Source organism: Sorex araneus, chromosome 2 (assembly GCF_027595985.1).
Source record: "Sorex araneus isolate mSorAra2 chromosome 2, mSorAra2.pri, whole genome shotgun sequence".
Classification (NCBI taxonomy): Eukaryota; Metazoa; Chordata; class Mammalia; order Eulipotyphla; family Soricidae; genus Sorex; species Sorex araneus.
Window position 1 is genome coordinate 147,880,110 of NC_073303.1, and position 12,547 is coordinate 147,892,656.

The following is a 12,547-nucleotide window of genomic DNA, read 5'->3' on the forward strand; positions in this document are numbered from 1 at the left end:
CAACAAAAAATATAAATATATATTATATATATTGTATATAAATATATATAAAAATAACCAAATGATGCCAAATATTATTTTCATAGTGTGATGCAAATAAAATCAAAATTAAATCCCAAATCAGAATCCTGTCACTGTCACTGTTATCCCTTTGCTCATCCATTTGCTCGAGCAGGCACTAGTAACGTCTCCATTGTGAGACTTTTTGTTACTGTTTATGCCACGAGGAGCTTGCCAGGCTCTGCAGTGTGTGTGAGATACTCAAATAGCTTACCGGGCTCTCTGAGATGGGTGGAGGAATTGAACCCTGGTCAGTCGCGTGAAAGGCAAATGCCCTACCTGCTATGCTATCACTCCAGCCTCCCAAATCAGAATCATCAGAATAAACATTTTTTCATTAATAATGCCAAATGTAGGGCTGGAGCAATAGCACAGCAGGTAGACATTTGCCTTGCACATGGCCTACCCAGGTTTGAATCCCATCATCCCATATGGTCCCCCGAGCACAGCCAGGAGTAATTCCTGAGTGCATGAACCAGCAGTAACCCCTGTGCATTGCCAGGTGTGACCCAAAAAAGCAAAATAATAATAATAACAATAGTAATAATAATACCAAATATAGGCAACCATGTGGACCACGCAATCGAGTATATAAATTGATCCAAATATTTTGTAAAAATAATTTGTAGAATTTTCTGAATTTGAATTTACACATATCTTATAACCCAGAAATTAGGTTATGTAAACATATATTAATGAAGTGTACATGAATGTACAGCAGCAAAGGAACAGAACAATATTACAGAAGACTAAATATTATTACAGAAGACTAATTAGAAGACTAAAGCTTGTATAAATAAAATGTTGATTAGTATTAGATAAATAATGCTGTAACATTTATACAACATAATATACATATATAATATATACATAATATATGTATATTACACAATTACACATAATATATGATATTACACAACTTAAAACTATACTTAGACATAAATGGATTCCATTCCCTCCTTCTGCACGGCAGAGCCTGACAAGCTACCCATGGTGTATTCGATATGCCAAAAACAGTAATAACAAGTCTCACAATGGAGACGTTACTGGTGCCTGCTTGAGCAAATTGATGAACAGGATGACAGTGCTACAGTGCAGTGCAGTGCTAATATTATAGGCAAAACTCAGAAATCTAATGTTGAGAAAATAAAACCAGACACATAATTCATTGATTTCATGCAGATAAAACTTAAAACTAGGTCAAATTAGACTATGTAGATGAAAGAGTATTTGTATTTATATAGGAATGATGTCTAAAAGGAAAATAAAGGAGAATTTAGGTTGTAGTAAATGTTTCATTTCTTACTCGATGCTGGTTCCACATATCTTTCCGCTCTATAAATTTTCTTTCTTTGAGTAGCATTTATGATTTCATATTTTACATATTTACTGAACTTTAGCTATAAGTCTTACTTTTAAAAGTTTTGTCCAATGATCACGAATCATGAATCATGAAATCCTGTTGATCGTCAGTGGCTCGAGCGGTCTCAGTAACCTCTACATTCGTCCTATCCCTGAAATTTTAGAAGCCTCTAAAGGCTTCAGGGTCAGGAGAATGAGATTCAGCTGGTTACTGGCTTTGGCATATAGATACACCATGGGAAGCTTGCGAGACTGTCCCATGTGGGCAGGAAGCTCTCAGTAGCTTGCGAGTTTCTCCCAGAGGTAAAAGTAGTTTATAAGATATCGCTTCTGCCATTTCTCCGCGCCCGCACCCCCAGAATGACTGACGAAGAGGACGGAGCTGCTTGGGACACCGGCAGCCTACCAGCAACCTGCAGTATGTGACTTGAGAGTTTCCGCCAGGTCCCCCGAGCGGGGGCCTGGCGTTTCTCTTTTTTTTTTTCTTTAATCTATCTCTCTTCCCCTCAACCTCTGGGCACAGCACAGCATCTATCCCACTTCTGAGCACAAAATGGAGAGACGCACCCAAGTGCGCGGCGCGGCTGGCGGGGGATCGAGGGCGGGGAAGTACCGGTCTCCGCCCACATCGGACACTTAAAGAGAGTGCAGCCACGTGGGCTTTCCCATTTCTCCGCGCCCGCACCCCCAGAATGACTGACGAAGAGGACGGAGCTGCTTGGGACACCGGCAGCCCACCAGCAACCTGCAGTATGTGACTTGAGAGTTTCCGCCAGGTCCCCCGTGCGGAAATCTCTCTCTCTCTCTCCTTCAACTTTCTCCCTGGACTTTAGACAGAAACCCAAAACCGCGCGGCCGCTGCCGCGGCCGCGCGACTTAATGTCATCTTAGTATCAGCAGTATGTAATGGTTCCTTCTTAATGGGTCGGACTTTTGTGGGTGTTCCTAACAAGAATAGTAAGTATTTTGTTGAAATATTGAAGGCAATCAAAATGGTAGCCATCTCTCTAGACTGAACTAAGCTATATCCCCACGCTGGCTGAGAAGAAATATCCTTCTTTCTCGGGAAGAAACGTGGCGTGGTGTCAAACATAGTGTGATGTCCATTAAGCAAACAGACCTGGTGGCATGGGAATGGGAAATAAGGGGAAAAATTAGGTACATGGACCAGCGGGACGCTGGTGGTATCTCGAGCCGGAGCCGATATCAGCGCAAGAGCTTTGGTTCCAGAAACTGCTTCCAGACACTCTACTAGACTATCAACTAAGCCAGAGCCCCACGCCGGCTGATGACGGGAAATAACCATCCTCTTCGGTTTTTTTTCCCTTTGTCAGACAGCGTGGCGATTACTAAACAGGCGTGAACTCGGTGGCGCGGGGCAAGGGGGAAAAAGAAAAGTTATGTAACAAACAGCAGGACTTAATATCTCTATATGCTTAGTAATGGAGAATTATCAAATGCCTCATTGGCAATAGGACTGTCTTTTTCTTTTTGGGGGGAAACCCCAGCAACGGTAGTGAGTTGTGTGTTGAAACATGGAATGTAAACGAGATAAGCGCAAATGAAGTGAAACCTATCACGTATAAGGGTGGGGACTAGGGAGGTGGGAGGGGGCGGCAGATAGACTGGGGGGGTTGGGAATGTAAGATGGGCACTGGTGAAGGAAGGGGTATTTGAATATTGTATAACTGACATAATCCTGAGAACTTTGTAACCCTCCACTTGGTGATTCAATAAAAAAAAAAAAAAAAAAAAACTGCAAAAAAAAAAAAAATAATACATGTGATAAAAAAAAAAAAAAAAATCTTAATCTTACAAAAACATGTCAAAGAAAAATTCTTCTTGGAGATATTTCAAGATCTCCCTATTACTTCATTTAACTTGGAAGCCATATCAAATATCTGACATGCTACCACCATTACACACACACAAGCGCGCGCTCTCGCGTACACACACACACACACACACACACACACCTCAAATAAAAAAAAAAAAAAAAAAAAAAAAAAAGATATCGCTTCTGGAAGCTTGCTTTTAAGTCTCTGGATGTTGGCCGTTGATGGGATTATACACACCTGGGTTCCTCTGCCGGTCCCTTCATGAGTGAGGCCTGTCCGAATGTGTGGAGCGGGGCCTTGAGCATGGCTGTGGCTAGGTTCCTGTGGTCTTCGGCCGCCAGGAGCTCTGCTCGGGGCAGGGAGCCCATCTCCTCCGAGGGGCCCCAGGGAAGATAGCCAGGCATGCGGGCAAGAGACTCTCTGCCAGTTCAATGATAACATAAGAAAATGCTATGAGATGAAAAATTTGAGGTTTCTGTGAGCTGACAAAACTCTAAGAACAAGAAAAGGAAATCATGCAAAAAGTCAATTGTTATAAAAAAATTTTGTGAATAACAGTTTCTCACTGTTTTAATTTTGTGCTTTTAGTTAATAATAGCCAAAAAGAAGGAAATAATCAATCTTCAACCTACTATCAAACCTCTAACTGTTGATGAAGCATTATATCATATCCCATGGCTAAACAAAGACCCAGATCAAATAAACTTCATTCTGGTAATGTTTGTTTTGTAAACAACAACATATTTAATGTATCACTACATTCACTGTCACACTATAGCACTGTCATCCCATTGTTCATCGATTTGCTCAAGCGGGTATCAGTAACGACTCCATTGTGAGACTTGTTACTATTTTTGGCATATTGAATATGCCACGGGGAGCTTGACAGGCTCTGCTGTGTGGGCGGGATACTCTCAGTAGCTTGCTGGGCTCTCTGAGAGGGGCAGAGGAATCAAACCCAGGTCAGCCACATGCAAGACAAATGTCCTACCCGCTGTGCTATCACTCCAACCCTAAAAATTATTAAAATATATAAATGGCTAAATGTAAACAAGCATCTCTAGTACTGCTGAAGCATTAAAGTGTTCTATAAATTCTTTTAGGAAGAATCTAAATTTATAACATATGACTGTGGAAATTATATATTTGAAGAAGGTGAAGAGCCTGAAGGAATTTATATCATTATTTCAGGCATGATAAAGGTAAGGCAGAGTTATTAAAAATGCATTTGCAGGGGCCGGAGCGATAGCACAGCGGGTAGGGCGTTTGCCTTGCACGCAGCCGACCCGGGTTCGATCCCCGGCATCCCATATGGTCCCCCAAGCACTGCCAGGAGTAATTCCTGAGTGCAAAGCCAGGAGTAACCCCTGAGCATCGCTGGGTGTGACCCAAAAAGCAAAAAAAAAAAAAAAAAAGCATTTGCAGGCATTAATTTATACATTATTTTTCTATATTATTTTTCTATATTAAAACTGCATCTAGGGGCTGGAGCAATAGCACAGCGGGTAGGGTGTTTGCCTTGCACGCAGCCGACCTGGGTTCAATTCTCAGCATTCTATATGGTCCCCTGAGCACTGCCAGGAGTAATTCCTGAGTGCATAGCCAGGAGTCACCCCTGTGCATCACCAGGTGTGACCAAAAAAGAAAAAAAAAACTGTGTCTATATTCAAACAATCTTTTGTTCTGATACTATGGATAATATCATCCATGCCCTCTTAAATCATACTCTCTGATAAGATCTAGAAACGAAAGATGACCATTAAGATGGAAATGCAAAATGTAAATTTATTCAATATTTATTGAGTTGGAGATTTTGCCATTCTTCAACAAAAAAAGATTGACTGGGTAGAAAGGAATTGAAAATACATATTTAAAACTTTTATTTCTAATTATTGTTAGTTTAACAAATTTGCTTGAGAAGGTACAAATAATTTTCTTAAAACACATGCATATATCAAAATTGTTAAAAGTCAAAGAAAAATGTAGTAAATTAATTTGGCATATGTACTTTTCTTTCTTTGTTCCTGAACAGCTTCAAAGATCAGAGCCAGGTTTTGGGGTTAACCAAGTACTCTGGGAGTCAGAGGAGAAAGATGATGAGATCTTTTACACAGACTACCTGATCAGTGGGGCAATATTAGGAGAATTATGCTGCTTAACCAACAAACCCATGAAATATTCTGCCTCTTGCAAAACAGTAGTAGAGGTCAGTAAACATCACCTTATGTCCTACTGTCATATCTTATGAAATGATTACTATTCAACTTTAAGTTTATTTCTGTACATAATATGTGTTTAGAGTCTAGTGACAATTTTGAAATATAAGAGAGCTAAAGGGAAAAAATTGTTATTGAATTATGCTTACTTGGTATAATGTCCTAGAAAAATGACTTGTAATATGTAGTCTGCCATTTGAAAGAAAGATTTAACAAGAAAACCTCTTTCTATATGATTTTCTATTTCTTTTTTACTCTATTTAAACATAATGGCTTACAAAGTAGTTCATAATACAGTTATCATAGGTATTAAATGTTCCGACCCCATCCCACCGCCAGTGACCTTTCCTCCACCATTGTCCCCATTTTCCTACCACCCCTCTGGCCTGCCCCTTTGGTGTGAACAAAAGAGTTTATTTTATATTTCTTGTTACAACTAAATTGCTAACGGAATTATTTTAAAAAATTATTTAGTAAAAGAAAATTTGTGAAAATTTTTGTATCTCCCCATGGGGTCAGTAAGTCCTTATCTGAGGGTTTACTAAGCTTTTTGTTGCTAGTTGAGCCTTCTGTGCTATTGTTTTTATTAATTGAGCATAGTTGGTTTCTACATTTCTTGCCCATCTAATTTAGTGTGCTCATACTGGGACACCAGTATTGTGGCATTTGGAGGCATCACAGAGCCATGCACTCCAGGAATTTTAGAATCTGTAGCGCTGTTTACATGGCAGCAAGTGTGAGATGTGGGTGTGGTTTCCAGGGCTTCAGGAAGTCGGGGGTTGGAGGGAAGACTTTCCACCCCACTCTGAGAAGACCCTATAGCTCTCAGCCTAAAAACTAGTGTATGTACCCATGCATTCTTTCCACTTGGCTTATCTCTCTTTAAAGATTTAGTCGTAACCTGTAGAGCTCATCTAATTTATGAATTTACATGGTGGCAGCTGTGGGATGTGGCTCCCTATGAGACTTTAAGTAAGGTTTTGGGTGGAGTATAATTAGCTATCAATCCTGTAATTTGGAAGGTCACTGTCACTGTCATCCCGTTGTTCATCAATTTGCTCAAACGGGCACCAGTAATGTCGCCATTGTGAGACTTGTTACTGTTTTTGGCGTATCAAATATGGCACAGGTAGCTCTTCAGGTTCCGCCATGCGGGCAAGATATTCTTGGTAGCTTGCCTGGCTTCCTGAGAGGGACAAAAGATTCGAACCTGGGTCGGCCACATACAAGGCAAATGCCCTACCTGCTGTACTATTCCTCCAGCCCAAGATCTTCTGCCCATTTAAATGGTGATTTTGTTTTTCTGTTTAGTTTGTTGAGTATTTGTATAATTTGGATATTGACCTCTCATCAGATGTAAAATATTCTCCCCATTAAGTATGCTATCTTTTCACTGTTTGTATTTCTTTTGCTGTACAAAGCCTTCTCAGTTTAAAGCAGTCCCAGTTGTTTACCTTTACTTTCATTCCTCTGCTATTTGTAGCCAAATCCTAACATTTAACTTTAAGACATAGAACATCTTACCTGCATTTTAATATATGTTCTTGGTTATTTGGGTGTCTTGCACCTTGAATTCATTTTGAAATGTTTTTGTACATGAAGTTAGAGTAGTCCCAGTCTCAATCTTATACATATGGTGATCAAGTTTTCCCCACACCATCTGTTAAACAGATTCTCGTTTCTCTTATCATATGGTCTTAGACCCTTCACCACAAATTAAATATTGATAGATGAGTGGATTTATTTATGGGACTTCAATACTATTTATTTCATATTTTATTTCAATGCCAAACCATTTTTTATTATTTATTTATTTATTTATGTTTGCTTTTTGGGTCACACCCGGCGTTGCACAGGGGTTGCTCCTGTTTTGCACTCAGGAATTACTCCTGGCGGTGCTCAGGGGACCATATGGGATGCTGGGAATCAAACCCGTGTTGGTCGCGTGCAAGGCAAATGCCCTCCCCACTGTGCTATCGCTCCAGCCCCAACCAAACCATTTTTAAGTACTAATGTTTTATATTACGGTGAATTCGGATAGCATGATACCTACATTTTTATTTTCTTTCTTTGGATCGCCCTATTTTAGGTTCTCTATAATTCCACATAACTCTAGAAAAATTTTTTCTGTTGGTACTCAAAATATCATTAGAGGGTCAGAGAGGTGGATGAAAAGGCCAGAGTGCATGGTCTGCATGTAGAAACCCCAGGTTGACGTGAGCACCACGTGGTCTACCAGAGTGCTATTGGGTCAAAAACAAGCAAATAAAATGTGAATAGAAAATTTTTATTATGATTTCATTAAATATATATATTGCTTTTGATAAAAGGGCGGTTTGACTACACCAAAATTTTTCCCATACATGTACATGAAATATCTTTTTATTTCTTATTGTCTCATTCTTTCTGCTGTCTCATATATAGTCTTTATTATATAGATCTTTCACTTCCTTTGTTAAATTTTTTTCTAGTCCTTTGATTACTTTATTTGCAATTATGAAATAAATTGCTTTCTTTATTTCTTCCTATTGTTTATTTGCACATAGGAATACAAAAGAGTTTTGAATGCTAATTCTGTATTCATGAATGTACATATATGTACATATGAGAAAAACTTAATTTTTTAAGAAAAATGTATTTCTTAAACTGTATGCACAAAAGGAAATAATTAAGCTTATATCCTTTCTTTCCAGGCATGTTTTATTCCAAAATATCATTTACATAAAACTTTTGAATATTTCTCAGATTGTATAGAATATAAAATGTGGCTGAAAATTGGACTTTCCATTACTGCCAGCAAAATCAGGGAACATTTATCTTATGAGGTAAGAGATATTTTTGTGAGCTCATTCTTATCTCTAAAATTACATTTAAATTTTGAGGTAAATTAACTAGTTAGGAATTTAAAATCTGGGAATCAGAGAAGGTAGGTGCAGCAAGTTAGTTGCTTGTCTTGCACATGGCAAACCTGGGTTCAATCAATCCCCAGAACCACTTTTGGTCCCCTGAGCCCACCAGGAATAATCCCTGAGTGCAGAGCCAGGAGTAAGCCCCCAAACTTCCAGGTATGACACAAAAAGCAAATCAAAAAATCTAAAATTGATAAACAGTTGACTATGAAATTCTTTCTTTTTTTTTTAAATAGGATTGGAACTACAAGTTGCAATTAAAGCTCTGTAATGTTCTTGTAAGGGACATTCCCATGGGCAACAAAACTGATATCTATGATGAAACCGTAATTTATGTTATCCTCATTCACGGATCTGTAGAAGATTGCCAATTGCGAAAAATTTATAAATCACCTTCCTTAATTCCAATAACATGTTATCAGGTAAAGAAATATTGATTAAGGGCAGGAGACAATAATACCCATGCTTATATGATTTCTAACACTACATGGTGATCCAGTAGTGCCAGGTGCAGAACTAGACGTTCCTGAAACCATGGCTGTGACCCTGGGGACTGAGAAGCACTGCCTGGTGGCTCCTGGTGAACCTCAGCAGGGCTGAGTCAAGCAGCACCAAGTTCTCAGATTCTTGCACTGAACTCAGCTCTGCATGGTTGACTGAGATATCTCTGATGTATGCTCCACGAGCCTCTTATCCAGCCAAAACTAACTAAAAGATCCCTATGATCAGATCAATATGCCATGTGGTTAGCAGGTAATCACATTAGACTTCCATTTTTCTCATACAGCCGCTTTCCCCCACCACGCCACAAACATACCACCACCATTACCCCCACTCACACAACCCCCAAATGTATTGATTGCTTTGGCTATGAGTAAACCAAACACCAAAGCAGTGCTGTTCAGTAGAGGTGAAGAAGGCCAAGCTGTAGTATAGTTGCCGATAGCAGAAAAGGTTCACTAAGTTCATTTACACATTGCATAAATACCTTTTCTCTGAATCATATCAGCAGTACTCTAGTAAGTTTCTGGTAGATCAATGTTCAATAAGTGTCAATGGTATTTCTCCTGTTACTTTGAAAGTGAATCTAAGAATACTCTCGTATTTAAGATGTCAGGTTCTCCTTCCAATCAAAATAAGTCTTAATTAAAAAGGAAAAAGTGTGCCTTTGTGAAAGTAGATTAATTGAAAGACATGTCCGGAAAAATCAAAAGAGCTACAAAAAGAATATAAACTGAAACAAGGACCTAGAATCGTTTCTTTCAAAGATACTAACATGACTGAAATTGTGTGGGGGTGTCAAAGTGACCGAAAAAGATGAAATTTAAAGCTTGCCCTCAGGAGATCTCTCAATGCAGTGTAAAGAAACATCAATGAATGATTGAGTGTGACATTTGCATCTAGTCCTGGGGTACTTAGAGTAGATTAGGGATGAAAGAAGAATATAAAGTATAAATAAAAGGAATCCTGAGGTGGGACCTGGTCACAGGAAAACTTTCTAGGTGGTTACCTCTAACACCATCATGAGAGGAAGTGAAGGTTTTCTTTTTTTAATGTTTGTTTAGTTTTCTTTAGTTGTTACTTTAGGGCCACACCTAGTGGTGCTGAAGAGTTACTCTTAGCTCCGTGTCAGGGGTCACTCCTGGTGATGCTCTGGCATATGGCACACTGGGGATCAAACTGGGGTAGATGTAAGCAAAGCAAGTGCCTTTGCCTATAGAATAGCCCCGATTCTATACGCCAAGGCCCACAATCTTTGTTTTTGATTCTGCTTTTTCCTTCTTCTATTCTTGAATGTGTAACCCAGATGCAGTGTGGATAATGGCTACAGTTTATGTAGCCAGCCAGAGTTTCTTGAGCTGGTCAGGAAAAAAAAACCACTTGTACAGTCCTATCAACAGCATAAAGTCCTATTCAGTTCATTGTGGTCTAGAACGCCGATGCATACTGAAATCAACAGCAAAGTTCATTGATTTCTTGAAATTCATTGCATTTTAAACTTACTTTCAACATTAAAAAATATCTCTGGTTGACATTATGAAGAATCAGGGTTTTTCTCATTTGTAAGATAAATGAGTTAAATATTTAAAATCAATTAATAATATGGAATATTAACTCACAAAAACCAATATACCAAGCTATTTTAATATATCAATTCCATATCTATCAATATTTTTTATGTGCAAATATTTAGACAGAGTGTGAGGTAATAGGTTAGAAGAGAAATATTTCATGGAATGCTACTTACTCAGAGATTAACCTGTCTACTGTCAAACTTCAGGTACAAGGCACTGAAGAATTTACAAAGGTAATGATTGTCCAAACTCCATTAGATGTGAAAAGATTCAGATGGAATGCTAGGAAGTATGGGACTACACGAAAACTTGTATCATCATTATGTGAGTTAGATTCTTAGAGTAACTGACAACTAACTTGCTGTTAATGAAAAGTCTTGTTTGTATATAAAATCAATAGTATGTACACTAGAGTATTGTGGTTTGGTTTTTTGGTTTTGTTTGCAGGGGTGGAGGATAGCAGGGGTTCTCAAACCATTGTCAGAGGACCAAGGCCCCTTCTGGAAATTCTTTTTCTTCTTTTTTTTTTTTTTTTGGAAATTCTTGATTAACTGGCCATTTGCTTCACTGCAAGGGCCCAGGGATACTGTGCTGCTCATGACTTTCTGTGCCAGGGGTTACCAGGGTTACCCTGCAGTGGCGGGAACTTCCACAGCCATATATGATGGAGCTAGAGGACCTCCAGGGAATACCAAGAGATGCTCAGCAGACTTCTGAGCCCAGGGTCAAATACTAACTTATACTATCTCTCAGTCCCTGTATTCTAATATTGAGGAGTTTTTTTAACTTTGAATTTTAACTCCAAAGTTAGAGAGCTAATATGAGATAAGGCTCTTGCCTTGTATGTGGTTGGCCTTGGTTGAAGCCCCTTGTACCACATATGGTCCCTCAAGCACCATTCTTGAACACTGTAGCACAGTGGCACTATCTTTCCGTGGTTCATCAATTTGCTCGAATGGACACCAGTAACGTCTCCATTGTGAGACTTGTTGTTACTGGTTTTGGCATATCAAATATGCCATGGGTAGCTTGCCAGGCTCTGCCATGCGGGCGGGGGATACGGGGGATACTCTTGGTAGCTTGCCGGGCTCTCCAAGAGGGATGAAGGAATCAAACCCAGATCAGCCACTTGCAAGACAAATGTCTGCTGTGCTATCGCTCCAGTGCTTGAACTTATTCGTGAACACTACCAGATATAATTCAATGCCCCAAGAAAAAAATTAAATCTTAATATAAGTATCATTCTTGGACACTGCCAGCTACATTGCAAACCCACCCCAAAAATAAAACGTTAGGGCTGGAGTGATAGCACAGCGGGTAGGGCGTTTGCCTTGCATGCGGCCAACCCGGGTTTGATTCCCAGCATCCCCTATGGTTCCCTGAGCACCACCAGGGGTGATTTCCTGAGTGCAGAGCCAGGAGTGAACCCTGTCCATCGCTGGGTGTGACCCAAAAAGAAAAAAATTAAAAAATAATAAAATAAAAAATAAAACTTTAATATCTAATGTGTGAATTTAGCCTGAGAATGTTAGAGCTAAAAAATTATTTTGACTTTCTTTTTGAAACTCATGTTCTCCTTTGAACACGAAATCTCTCTTTCAGCTCTTTCCACTCTGGAGATGCCTGTGTTCTCTCTTGAACACATATTCCTTTCTTCCTCTCACCTCATATCTTCCTAGATAAATTTTGTTCAATATAAACGATCTTGTTTCACTAAAAAAAAAGGAAAGATAATTTTTTACTTTATATTTAAGGATAAAATAGCCCTGACCACTACCAGATATGGCTCCAAACAAAACTAAATAAGTAAAAATAAAATGTACATTTGCGATTTCTCAAAATTAAACTATTTAATATAGACATAATGATAAAAAATTGTGTTGCATTGTGTAAACAACAGAGAACTAAATCAGTAGTCTGAATAGTTTAAATTAATTAAAAATGACCAAACAGCAAGCAAGTTATAGAATAAATAGTAATGATCATAGAATTCAATGTGACTTATTAGTTCACAGAAGATGAAATAATGTTCAAAATTTAAAATAGACATTAATGTTTAATTCTATCTACAAAATTATTACTAATGA

The 12,547-nt window shown here is 38.7% G+C and overlaps 1 protein-coding gene across 1 annotated transcript in view; it reads left to right on the forward strand.

The window, feature by feature from the left end:
* Positions 1–10,801, forward strand: part of SLC9C1 (solute carrier family 9 member C1) — a 108,707-nt gene extending 97,906 nt beyond the window's left edge. Inside the window, exons 23-28 of the mRNA XM_055124511.1 lie at positions 3,849–3,974; positions 4,364–4,462; positions 5,293–5,466; positions 8,170–8,301; positions 8,622–8,807; positions 10,667–10,801. Of these exons, the coding sequence (XP_054980486.1) occupies positions 3,849–3,974; positions 4,364–4,462; positions 5,293–5,466; positions 8,170–8,301; positions 8,622–8,807; positions 10,667–10,801 (852 nt within the window). The remainder of the gene's footprint in view (positions 1–3,848; positions 3,975–4,363; positions 4,463–5,292; positions 5,467–8,169; positions 8,302–8,621; positions 8,808–10,666) is intronic.
* The last annotated feature ends 1,746 nt before the right edge of the window (positions 10,802–12,547 follow it).